Source organism: Coturnix japonica, chromosome 7 (assembly GCF_054131305.1).
Source record: "Coturnix japonica strain WE chromosome 7, WE-NBRP24, whole genome shotgun sequence".
In the NCBI taxonomy this organism is placed as follows: Eukaryota; Metazoa; Chordata; class Aves; order Galliformes; family Phasianidae; genus Coturnix; species Coturnix japonica.
Window position 1 is genome coordinate 695,001 of NC_140669.1, and position 13,615 is coordinate 708,615.

The following is a 13,615-nucleotide window of genomic DNA, read 5'->3' on the forward strand; positions in this document are numbered from 1 at the left end:
GGGCAGAGCACCGTTGCTGAGACATTGTACTGTCAAAAAAAAGGAGAGGGAAAAAAAAATAAAGATGTATATAGAATAAATAGAATTCCTGATTCTAAAAACACATATTGGTAGGTTCGGGAAATTAAATTCAATTAGACTTTGTGATCTTACAGATGCTGTTTCTGTGTCTGAAAGACATTTTTTGAAAGCACGAGCAACGATTTGTGTTTCCCTGGGAAGGAGCGCAGGTTAAGCGTCGCAGTGCTGTCTCTCTGCTGGCTCTAACTGCTTTTGGGGAGGTGCGTGACGGCCTCGAGTTGTGCATTTGCAGAGAAAATATCACACCGGCCAGATGCTCAAGTCTGCTCTTTCTGTGCAGAAAAACCCCGTGCAAGGCGAAATACCAGGGAAGCGCTCGGCACATTTTCCCGACGCTTGGTAGAAGTTAGCAGCAAAGCACGATCGTTCCAGTTGGGCTCAGACAAACCATTAGCTATCAAAGTCCTAAGTCTAATTAACCCCCAAAACTGACTGACAAAGATCATTCCTCTTCTACGCTGCCTAACCGGTTGTATGTACGCTGGGCATGCAGTACCTAAGTCAGATGCCGCTTTGTTATAATTAGGGCAGCAAATTTTGTTTTCTGTTTGGTACTTGCTGTTACATATTGCATGTAATGTATGGCACTGTTAAGGGAAAAAAATTGGAGTCAAAGTGCCTGGAAAGTTAGGTCTGCTCTGTAGCACTGTGAGATTGTTGACATCTGCCGAGGTTGGAGAGCTCAGTAAGCAGGAAATGGGGTGTCACTCTGAGTGGTAGTTTACCATTATCCTGGCATCCTAATGAAGTGTCTGCAGTGCACAGAGCTTCTGGATGGCATCTTAACGCACGGCTAAGCAAAAGCACTTCTCTCCTTGTCACTGTCATCCATCTGCCTGCACCCTACTGTAGCCAATGGGATGGAACCATGCTACAATGTGCTATAAGCCATTTAGAGTTGCACATTGCATAATCAGTCCCATCAAATATGTAAAAAATGACTATTATTGGTTATTTCCCTCAAACTCTGGCACCTGGAGTTTGATGCATTAAAGTTTAACTTTTGTAAGTGCTGTTTTTTTCCCATTAATTCCACAAACATTTTTGTTAAATGGGACTGAGTTGCAAACTCACTGTCCTGGGTTTTGCTAATGGATTGCAAAAGTTATATGAATATTCATTGTAAACTAGGCTTTCTATCACATAGGATGAATTATCAGCTTCCCATATAGAGAGGTTTCACGCAATTCTCATTTTCCTTTATAACATCTATTTCTGAGGCATTAATAAAAAGTAAAATCAATTCGGATCACAAATTGGTTATTTTCCTTATAGCAAACGTTACTTAGTTCGAACACTTTTTATAGATTTTTTTTTAAAGCAAGAAAATACTTTACAGTGTATCTCTATGAGACAATTGCCTCAATCTATGGCACGTGATTAAAATTGGGACTTTCATGTTGCATACAGTAACATTAAAAAATCCTGACAGTGAAAGTATTACAAATAATTTTTATATACAGATATATATGCATTTAAGTCTGTGTATTTTATCCAGTGTGACATGAGGAATATGAAGATTTAACAAATGAAGAAGGAGTTTGGGCCAGTTGACATCCCTGAAAAAACAATCAAGCCAAAACTATGTTGTCTTTTTAAGCAAATATTCACTCCCCGATAACACCAAAGCTATCAAGGACTGGGGTTAAGCATTGTGTGACAGGGCCAGCTTCTAAAATGGGCAAGAGCAAGATGAATTGGCTAAGTCGGGTGTTTATTTATACAAACAAGAGGGCAGAACATAATTTAGTTGCATCAGGAATTTTTCACAGACATTAAAACTATAGCAAACAGAACAGCGGGGATGCTTGCACAGCAGCACAGTGGGGAAGCTCACAGAGCGTCTGCCCACACTACGGCTGGCTGTAGCCAGCGCCATAAGTCTCACAATTTCATTAGCACTCAAAAATCCACCTAACCCACACAGTCCTGATTAAAAAAAAAAAAAAAAAAAGAAAGAAAAGAAAGAAGGAAACAAGTCAAAAAAGCCCCAAACAAGGCCTGTCTTTCTCTCAGCAGCTGAATCAGTCACAAAATGTTGGAAAAAAAACAACCTCTTGGCTGGCAGATTTTGCTGTAGCAACAGTGTGTGACGTTTTAACCACAGTAGAAGTCTTATCCAAAAATACAAAGCAAGGTGAGAAGAGCCCTGTAAGAAAACAAGAAAAGCGTGCTACTAAAAAGAAAAAAAGAAATAGATTAGATGACAAATCAATAGTTTGATATTTTATGCAGAATTGTAAATCATTGTGTTTTTCTTTTTTTTTTTCCAGCAGTTCAGATGTGAGGCTCGAAAGCATAAAAAGAAACCATGGCTCGTGATAAAATTAGGCATTAATGTGAGCCATAAATGCCATTTAACATTAAACATGCACGAGCAACTGAAATGCCTGGTAAAGGGAAATGGGTAAAACTATACAAAGTAAATCAGACATGAATAATGCAGCAGGTCTGAGGAGGGTCATGGGTCAGACTCCAGTACCTTACAAAATAATGAATGCATGTCAGGTTAGAGACATACATCCCTTCCTAGCAAACGTGAGTTATTGGAGATAAACCCTGGACTTCCTGTTCTGGAACAAAGTGGCTTGTTGTAAACATCTATGTCCATTTAAAATTAATGATTAAAAGAAAGATTCAGGGGGATTTGCTTAAGTATTCTTTATGGACACGAGTGCTAGGGGTTACTTTCTTCATTCATTTTTAACCAGCCACTGTTAATGTTACAGACACATCGTGTTTTCTTCTATGCTCAAATGTTTATCCAAAGCTCATTTGCAAAATTTTAAGTGTTCCTTCAAAACACTTTAAGTGTTCCTTCAAAAGCAAAATTTGCAAAATATTAAGTGTTCCTTCAATGCATTCTTTATTTAAATATAAACAAGAGAGCATCTCCACTGTGTTGCTCTGTTAAAGGAAGCCAGCCCTATTTTTAAAGACAGTAACCCAAATTCTAAATATACGTTCTATGAAAATATTACATAGAATGCCATCTGTGTTACTTCGGAGTATCTCGATCCGCTGAAATTATCACCTACAATTGCCTACAAATTGCCAAAAGAAATCCAAAAAAGAAGAAATGTCCTCTCATTCTTGATTTAACAAGAGTGATTGTGACTACAGTTTTCCTTCTGAAATCTTCACAGAGAAAGAGTCTAACTTCCAAAAATGCGAATCTTTTCCCCAGAATTTCGTCAGTTTTCACAAAAACAAAGGATAATGAAAGATAGCATTTCACTTTATCAAAACTGGTCTGTTTCATTTCCTAGACTTAGCTGGAGAATTTAGCAGCTGTTCAGAGTGTTTTCCTGCCTTTGCACGATGTATTTCTAGGCTTCGTAGCACAGAGGGCATTGCCTTCTCCATGGCTATTTATACTAATCCATGTTTAAAGATTTACTCCCTCCACTTGAGCATGATAAAGAAACAGCCCTCCCTACCCCTTCCCCCCCACCCCTCCAAAAAACAAACAAACAACACCAAAAAAATCACCTTTCTACTTAGGGAACTGAAAGGGGAAAATTTCTATGAAACTGGGGCTTTATAGAAGAAAAGCGAATGCATAGGTATTGAAACTGAAACATAAGATGTTGCATCTGATCTGTTAAATATTCCATCAACAAGGTCAAGAGTAAAGACAAGCCCAGCCATTAAACTGAAGCAAGAGTAAGCTTTACTGAAAAAAAAAAGAAAGAAAAACTAACTGAAAAAAAGGACTAAAAAGAACAGTTTGTGCTCTTCGCTTTCTTGAGTGGTAAAAAATAATTGTACTAGAAAAAAACCCCGATGACAAAAAAGTGTATATAGAATTTAAAAACAAACAAACAAACAAAAGTATCAACCGTTTTAATGAAAGAGTGCTCCGTATTTTCATGGAACTATAAAAGGGAGTGAGAATAAGTGTTATGGCAAAAAGCCTGGGCTCAGCAGCTTTGTGTGGGAAATGTTGAAATGTGACTGTGATTTATAATGAGAAAAGGTATCTACAACATACAATTTTCTACCTAGCTGCAAATAATAATTCATAGTGATGTCCCTTCCAGATAAAATACCTTTGCAATGTAGGACTCATGTGGTAAAATGATCATGATAAATGTCAGACCAGTGCAGGTAACGGCTTTACAAACCATTAAGATTAGCTGGCTCTTTTTTTTATTTGATGATAACAGTAACCATGCTGTGACTCTATGTGGTAATAATATCTCAGTACTGATAAATGCCAGAGCCAGGCAGAGGTGTTTATCATTCCTGGTTCAGAAATGCTGACTAAAGTTACCACATGTTGCCTGTTTTTCTTCTTATAAAATAGGCTAACAATTAACAAATAGGTTGATTTGCAAAATGATTTTATGCATGGCTTCTATGAATTCTGTTCTTCAGTGCAGAGCTAAATCTCTCTTCTCCTCTATGGCAATCCCTATGGCTTTGGTACGGTGAGACCTGAAATGAAGTTATATATATATTTACATCGTGAGATTTGCAATGTCTTTGTGTTGATGATACTGGGCTTTATTAATTGATTTATTTTACAGTTACATCTCACAACAATCTGTAGGGAAGGTGGTAACTAACCTGATATCTTTCTTAATCAGTACTTTAAAAAGAGCATAATAAGCTCTTACCATCCTAAATTTCCTCACACATATTCTGTATGGACAGACTGTCAGCCTGTCCTTGTGAATTTTTCCCAATCCCAGTGTTTCGGTCCCACTGAAATCCATTAATCTTTCCTGAGTGAAAAATAGAGTAAAATAAAAACGTGTAAAAAGGAACATATCTGAAGAATGATAGCTGGTAATTTAATCATAGATGGTAAAATCAGAAAATAATTCTTAGGTTATATCAGGCATGTAACAAGCAAGATGTTTTCCCTGCATCAGATCTACTGGTGCCTTATCTAATCTATTCCTAAATGAAAATACAATGATACATAACTTTCCTTTAGTTGCAACATCTCATGAATCAATGCAAATATCAGTCAAACCTTTCCCCCAAATCTTGGAAGCACGCAAAACCAGGAAACATTTTTTCTTAATAAAAACAAAAGCAAGGATGTCCTTTTTCCACCTCACAAGAGAGTTTGAAGCTCTTAGTACTGCATTCTCTTATTAATAATTGCGACTTTTAAATACAAATTATTTCCTACAGAAATTATATGTTGAGATGCTACAGGTTTTTAGCAAATAGCTGCAGTGGAATAGTTTCTCTGATAGAGAACTGATAATCAGAAAGTAGGAGTTAAAAAAAAAGAATACCAAAACATCTGATATTTCCAAACACAATAACGTGTGTTTCTAGGGATAGAAATCCATACATATAGTTAGTTTAATTATGATGAGCATAAAGGAAACAAAGACAGCATAGGAAGAGTGTCCACCACAGAATTTGAATCACTGGATGAATGTAATTCCAAAGTGAAATTTCACTTAAGTTGTGGGTCTCTTACTACTACTTGGAGATATTAAACTTATACTGACAGTTTAATAGCCTAATAAAAGCATAAAAACGTAATTCTGCAAACCAAAAATGCTTCCTTTAGATGTAGAGAGTTTTTAAATCGTTGTAAATTACTCTTGCTCTCTATTAAGAACATGGAAGGCATGATGCATTATGTTTTTAATCACGTATTAATTATGGCTTTTCTTGTTAAGATACCAGATACATTCTTGGGCAAAGTACTATCCTAAATGGCACAAAAATATTTTCTCTCTTTTTTCTCCCCTTAGAAATCCAAGACAATGCCACTCGCATAAAAGCTGTAAAGACCCTGGTAAAAAAGCTCCCTAGGCCAAACTATGACACAATGAAAGTCCTCTTCGAGCATCTAAAGAAGTAAGTAGAACTGTAGTACAAAATAATTGATAATTTTAAAAGGAATCTCTGTGTGGTGTCCAAATCTTATTGGAAATGTCATCCAAAATACAAAAGATAATTACATTCTTTGGCAAAACGAAACATGATTTATGGTATCTATGTATATCCTATTTCTGCTCGATACATTGGTACGTCTAAGCAAAAGCAGGAGTTTTTCCTCCACTGGAATGTAAAACAGACTTTTCCTTTGGTGCAGTTAGACAGATCAGAATTACTCATGAACACCAAGCTGGGCAAATCCACCATGTTCCAGCATGCAAGTCTGACTTACTCCAGCTGCAGTTGGAATGACTTTTGGATCACCATATTGTTACCTTTTGGGTCCTCGATGTTATTATATTGTGAGGCTCCTCCTTATCATTTCCACACTCACTGAGTTCAGTTTTTAAGAGGTTTTAGTCCACAAAGTCAACTCATGATCTCATGTTCACCTTGAGTTTATGTTTTGTAGAATTAACAGTAAAAATGAATGTAGACCACGTGCTCTCACAAAAAACAGACCTGCAGCTGTTTTACGTGATGAATGACTGCAGAAGTGGCAGACCACAAGAGAGGGTCATGTGGTTCTATCAGCACGCGAAGGGCAGGATCCTGTTCCTGCCCTCTTGGCTGTCCTGTCTTTAGGACTAACTAGTGCCATTTTGGCACAGTCACTTTTCAGCCAAACAACCCTTAAAATCGAAGGGGTTACACAGGATTGAGGGACCAGTGCAGCCTCTGTACACAGAGAAGCATTTCATGCCAGGAATGACAAAATGAATGAATGCCCCCAAATAAAAGAATGCTCCAAGCTTAAAATGAATGATGCCTTTATGCCGACCATTTCTGTTGCATTCTTCTAACATGTATACTAAAGATCCTTTAACTTGTTGTGTAGCATCCAGCTGAAGAGGCAAAATGATGTCCATATAGCTGTGGGAACGTCCCTATTTAATTAAGGATGGAAAAACTTTAAACAGGCCGTAGAAGGTCTGAGTTTGCCCTTGCTGAAAAACATTTTCTGTGTATTCATCTGCTGTACCCCGTGCACATATTCTCTCCTTTAGGGGGTTATCTGGAGAAAGATAATAATTTATTACTGTAAATGGAGGACTAACATGGGAAGTTATTTCTTGGGAGGAGCCTGTGTGCAAGAAGTGGGTACACGCTGCCACTGCGCCTACACCATATACCAAATTTACAGCATCGTATGTGGCATACAGCCTATCCTGAGGAAAGTTTTGTTACTGTGGCTTAAGGGAAAGATATCAGGTATACACAATAAGTCTTTTTGATCTTACAGTTAAATCACTTGATTGATGCTCTGGAGACCTGGGTTCAGTTCTTGGCTTTGACAGGATATTTGGTGTGACCTTGGGTAAATCATTTAATCTCTCTGTGCCTTGGCTCCTTGTTTACAAAATGATGAAAATGCTTCATTTGTCTATTTTGGCTTTTTAAAGCATTATCTGTGAGGGACAGCAATTTTCTCTGACTGTGTATGTGTAGAACAACTGGCAAAACTGGACCAAGGTTGGTGTAATGTATTTTTTACTGGTTGTGGGGTTTTTTTGTTGTTGTTTTTTTGTTGTTCTTGTTTTTTACTGGGGGCTAGGGCAAAGAACAAGTTACTTCTTATAATACAGATATTAAATCACCAGTATTTCATCATGCATATATTCGCAGTATATGGCTTGACTGTTTCTAGGAGTGTATACCAATGCAATAAAGTCACACAGTGATGTAGGGTAGAAAGACGTATTATTTAAGCCATCAGAGCATTATGGCTGGGATCTCCTAAGTCTCTCAAAAGAAGGCCAGTCTCCTATGCCCCCAGGGAAGGAGAGGACTTTTCCCTGTCAATATGGAAGTAGTAGCAGAATAGATATTTTAAACACCAAAAAATAGGGAAAAGCAGAAATGTTCCCTTGAATTTATAATTAAGAACGACAAGTCACAATGGCCCCATGGCTCTATATATGAGAATATAGAAACATACATGCATTATAGCTACGAGATATGGTGTAGTGGTTTGCTGTATCTACGGTAATGGGAGGATGGTTGGACTAGATGCTCTTGTAGGTCCTTTCCAACGTTGTGATTCTAGGATTCTATGATTATTATTAGTGGCAAGTTCTTTGTATTATTAAATCAGAGGAAGTTTTAATTGCCAAATATTTGAAAAAAAACACTAAGTAAACTTGTTTAATTTGAGGCATATTACTGCAGTCTCTGTATTTGCTTGTGCAGACAGTAGTTCTTGCTCAAGGTGGTACTCGGCTTCAAGGGGTTTCTAATGGGAGAAGCTGAAGGGCCTCAGCTACGCTGTCTCTGTGGCACGTGGGTGTTCAGTGTGAGAATGAAACCATAGCCCAGAATGTTGTGTTTATCCTGAATTACAGATTACAGCAAGGCTGCACTACGGTCTTATTCTCCATTGCTTCATCTGCAGAAGCAGTCCAGATTAAGCACATGTAAATGCACTTCAGATGGATCCTTCCTTAGAAACCCAGACAAAGCAGCTGATGAGAGTATGAGAGAAAAGTCTGGCAGCAGGGATTAACATCAGTACTATATGTCTTTCTTAAACCAATCCTTTGGAAGTTGCAAGAAGTCACAGTGTTGTGTATGAAGCCAGTATTTACCTGGTGTATATAGTCCGTCCGCTTATGTTCCATACATTTGTGAAAACAGTCACACTTCTTCAGGACTCAGCTCTTACCTGTTACTTATTTACAAGTGGTTTTCACTCCCAGACAGAGTGAGTTAACCACAGCTACCAGATAAAAGCGACAGACCATTCTGCTCCTATTTTGCAGGCATACACAGGGCATGAGATGATGCAAAAACCTTGCAGTGTCTCTGTGCACAGATGTGAACAGAGAACGACCCATCCATGCCCAATAGGACAATATTATGAGCAATAATTTGCTCTCACAGTTATAATTCAGGTGAGTCAGAAGGACTTTTCCCTCTTTAAGGATCCCGCAGCATTCTGAGATCAGCACCTAACCTATTTTTACAGCAGCTATCACACACCTCTTGGGAAACCGAGGCACCAGGAGCTTTTATAAGACTCCACATAAAGCAGCAGCGTAAGTGAAAAGCCTAGAGAAGGTTGGGGGTGTTTTTGCACAGAATCCCCTGCACAGAGCCCCAGACCCTCTCTCTCCCAGTGAGAGAGGCAGGAGGGGAGGTGGTGGCTGCGGGCGCCTGGCTGAGCCCTGTGGGCTGCACTCTGAGCTGGCGCACAGGCCACAGCTCTGCTCCAGGAGCTGTGTGCCTGCATTACACATCACTGTGCCTGAGCTAATAAGCTGTGCTTATTAATGTTAAATTAATGAATCTCAGCCTGCTCTGCTTATTAGGTTGAGCTCCGTGCCACCGCGAGGCAGCTCTGCGGCTCCCAAGCCTGAGCTGTCTCACATCTGACCAGGCTGGAGCACAGGGCAGCCAAGCTGGAGTCTGCCCTTATGCATCCATGTGGGCACCTCTGCAAAGGGATGCACTGCAGGCAAAAACCCTCGCCTTGCTTATTATTCTCCTGCACAAAACAGGATAATACGTGTTATTTACAAAAGTATAAAATGGATGTGGAAATAATTAAATGGGAAGACAGGGCCAGCCTGATGCAACCATCGCTCTCCCTTACGTGGAAAGCACTGAACCCAGATGCCCAACTGTGGAAGATATTCTTCCAGCAGCAGCATCTGCCTCCTTGGCAGGCACTTCAGGCGAGTTGTCAGGGGAGCTCTGCAGTTGCCTCTTGGTCTGTCACGTGGATCTGTTACTGTGGCCTATCTGGCTGCCTTGTCCAGGCAGAAGCCAATTCCTTTTGATTCACCTTTGAATCCAAGCTCCTTTTTTATTATTATTATTATTTTTCTCCCTTTTTCCTGTATAATATACAGCACAGCAAGACATTTTCCGATGCCATTCGGGCTTTTTGCCCTTTCAGAGACAGAATGGTGATTTCTTTCCTGACTGCCTTCCCCCCACCTCATTCATCCCTAGTAACTGTTTGTAGGCATCTTGGACATAAGCTCCTCATCAAGAGTAGAATTAATTACCCAAGACATTCCCACTAACCAATAAACCGACTAACAAAAGTATTCAGTATTGCAAGATTCATGGTTTATCTGTTTTGAAAAACAGCCTTCCCCCATGCCCATAGCTCTCTGGTAAGAGAAAGCACCCAACCTGAACAACTCAAGCACACACACAACCCTCAAAGCTTGCAACAGCTTTATTCTGCAAGGCATTGGCTTTCACAAGCTGCATGCAACTAAACAGACTTATTTCTACCTATTAAAGATTGGAATAAAAAAAAAAGAGCCTTGCATAGAAATAAGCCCACAATAGCCTGCACAGCAGGAAGTGATGACAATGTGATGACAAGTCCAGCAGCCATACCCAGAATTCTGAGGGTAAATCAGAAAATGAAGTTAAAGTATGGTAATACTAAGTAGGGGATGTCTGCAAACTTCTTTCTTTCTTTCTTTCTTTTTTTTTTTTAGTTGGTGTAGGAAAGATGTAGCAAACATATGTGATTTTCACTCAGTAAACTATGTGTTATATCAGCAGTTTCAAGCAGACTTACATACTAAATCTAGCCTCAGAAGAACCCTTTTTTTCAAGTGGCAGAACTGATTACATTAAAAACTATACAGTTGTGTGGTTGTTTGTTTTTAAGGAAGAAGATGAAAAATGAAACAGGTAAAAGTCATTTAAAGGAAGAAAGCAAGAACAAGAATGGAAGGATTATGCAACAAATATCTGAGGAACCTCAGGGAACTTGGGAGAGACTGAAACCCAACTCATGGATGGGCATTCAGTTTTTACTTCAAGTAAAATGCCCAGATTCAGGCATGTGCAGAGGACAGGAGTTCTCAACCAAAACCACGAGAAACAGGGAATGCTTCCTAAATTATTTAATTAACTCGGGAACTCTCTTGCTCTTTAGACACAGGACAGCAACAAAGAGAAGAGCTGAGCCTTACTCCTACAGACTTAGGGAAGAGCTACTAGAAACATGAACAGAATAAGCATCATCTGTCATCAAGGCAAGTGGGTGGTTGGTCAGGGTAGGGAGACACTCAGGCACCCCTGACTAACATTTGAAGTTTTACACTGATCTCTCTCTAGCAAAATACATATGAAGACGTGCTCTTTCTGCACACATGCTTTTCTCCATTTCAGCTATAGAAAAGATTCACAAAGAAGCTGGACCAAGGCCAAATCTTGTCCTGTTTACTGTAGCTTCCTTGGGTTTGTCTGCAGGAAGAGAGAGGAGTTAAACCTGTGTATGGGAAATTGGTAATCACAGCTTGAACCTCTGATTAATCAGCTGAGGCAAGTGTTGGGTCAGCTGTGGGAGCACAGGTGAGAGTAATTTAGCTGTGCTCCTGGAAGGGGTAGAGCTTGACTCCACCTCCTCTAGACCTCATTTAAGGGCTGACCACCACTAAGGCAGCATCTCTTGGAGATTGCTCCCTGGTGGAGATTGCCTCAGCATTTCCCAGTGAAGGTGTCCATATTGGTGAGTCCTTTCTTATAAATAACCTTTTGAATATCTGTCACCATCTTTGTTATCATCTTCGTATCATTCCTTCTTGCAGCCTATTTCTCTCTGCTTAAGTATGTAGTAGCCTACCAAACAGTTGCCTTGTTAATTAGTGACACAAGCCACAATGCAGCAAAGCCCTAGTGTGCACAGTATAGGAGTAATAATAGTTACTGAATTATAGGCAAAAAAGAGATCCAGTTTTCCTGGAGCACCTTTATGCATTCTCTTTGTGTTCACATTGTGGGGGGAAGGTGTCTGTAACAGAGGCTTCTGCAGTCAATCCTTGTCCTTCTTCATGTGAAATAAGAGACTTTGCAAAGTTCACCCATTCCCTAAAGAGCACAGTACAGCTTAGTGGCTTTAAAGAGAAGAATGATGAGGAATTAGAAATGCATTTTCACCTGAGCTTCCTATTTTCAGGACCGTATTTAAAAATATAAACCCTGATTTTCATAACAATCAGACAAATAATTATGCTTGGTACTTTTCAATTCTACCAAGCTTCAAAATGTAGTGAACTGGTGTATCAGCAAATAACAGAACGATAAAAATAATTAACATAGTTTTAATTTAAATATTTATGATACGGTTGACTCTGTGGCTGTACAGCCCCATTGTGCTAGGTGCAGTACACAAATACGAAGAGATAGAACCCCTGTTTCAAAGAGCTCCCATTGTTCATTCCACATTACTCAGTATCAAATGATCTCAGAAAGCTTTTCAAACATTAATTAAATCTCAGAACTTCCTTTTTCAGGTCAATAAGTTTTATTATCCTAGTTGTGTAGATGGAGAAAGTGAGGAATGAAGAGAGTAGGGCATTTGCCCATGACTACAGAGCGAACACTTCTCACTTCCACTCTCAGCTGTCTCCCAGCTTCCCCCAGCCCCTCAGCATCTTCCAGCGTATGGCCATATGCATATCCGCACTCTGGGTGTACGCATGCATATGGACAGCACATCTCAGGGAAGGCCAGTTATTGCTAAGTGCTCTTCGTTTAATAAAGACCATGTGGGAGCCCTGCTTCTGGTTTGCACTCACACAAGCTTCAGTAAAATATCACTGGCAAAGTTAATTTATGAGATTTTGTAACCTCTTAATATTGCTTGGGGTGAGCGTTCTTTTCGACTCAATTGGTTTTGTTGGTGAAAATTAAAAATGCTCAATTCATTACAAAAAGGGCTTCCCCCCCCCCAACTTTATTTTATTTTTTTTCTATTTTGAGAGATTGGGCCGTAACACATTAATGTCCAGAACCAGGCCATCAATGGGTAAATTGCAGTGCTTTTCGTTTGTTTTCTGACTGATGATACTGGATTTTTTTTCTCACAATAAGGCTGCAAAACAAATAATAGGCTTGAAGTTTCTTAAGATATGCATTGAAATTTAAAAAAGAAAAAGTCTTTAATGCCAAAATGTCAGTGTTCTGTGTAAAATAATTAATATAACACAATAGGATCTATTCTACTATCGATTGAAAGGGAATTTATGCAGGTAATTCATTAAGGCTGGTGGGAGTTTGGCATGTAAATCCCCCAGCACTTTGATGGGAAAACAGACCCTGATTATTTGATTTTTACTTTTTTCATAAGCCATAAATACGTGCTTTTCAGTGACAACTATAAAAGACAACAACAACAAGCAAATACCTGAGCAACTAGGGCAATGGATGCCCCTGCTTTGTGACACTTCTGAAATGACATCAGAGCAAATTATTTTTCACTCCTTGGGAAAGATGCAACAATCATTTCAATCACTGTGTTGGGAGAATCAATATGGGTTTTTTTTGTTGTTTTTTTCTTTTTTTTTTGCTCTCAGAGAATGGTACTTTCCATTCCAGCATTTCCAAGCTATCACCTTCATACATCTCTTTTTGTGGTCAAGTGTGTGATTAGTACTTCTAACAGTGTATTGGCCATTCATTTTCTTACGAAGATCTGCAAATTCTTGTAAATAAAAGCCAATCGGAAGAAAAATGAAGAGGAAATCTGTGGACTGGAATGCACCCTACTTGTAATGGGAACAAAAAGCTGGCAATGAAATATAAACCTAAATCACTGCAGAATGACCTACTTTAAGGCATTTGCCAAAGAGACAGTGTTTTAGACAGCTCC

At 39.1% G+C, this 13,615-nt stretch overlaps 1 protein-coding gene across 5 annotated transcripts in view; it reads left to right on the forward strand.

The window, feature by feature from the left end:
• The window catches only part of ARHGAP15 (Rho GTPase activating protein 15), a 341,387-nt gene that overhangs the window by 313,217 nt on the left and 14,555 nt on the right, over nt 1-13,615 (forward strand). For all 5 annotated transcript variants that reach the window (XM_085552046.1, XM_085552045.1, XM_085552044.1 and 2 more), the window contains one exon: nt 5,808-5,913. In XM_085552046.1, the coding sequence (XP_085408172.1) occupies nt 5,808-5,913 (106 nt within the window). The remainder of the gene's footprint in view (nt 1-5,807; nt 5,914-13,615) is intronic.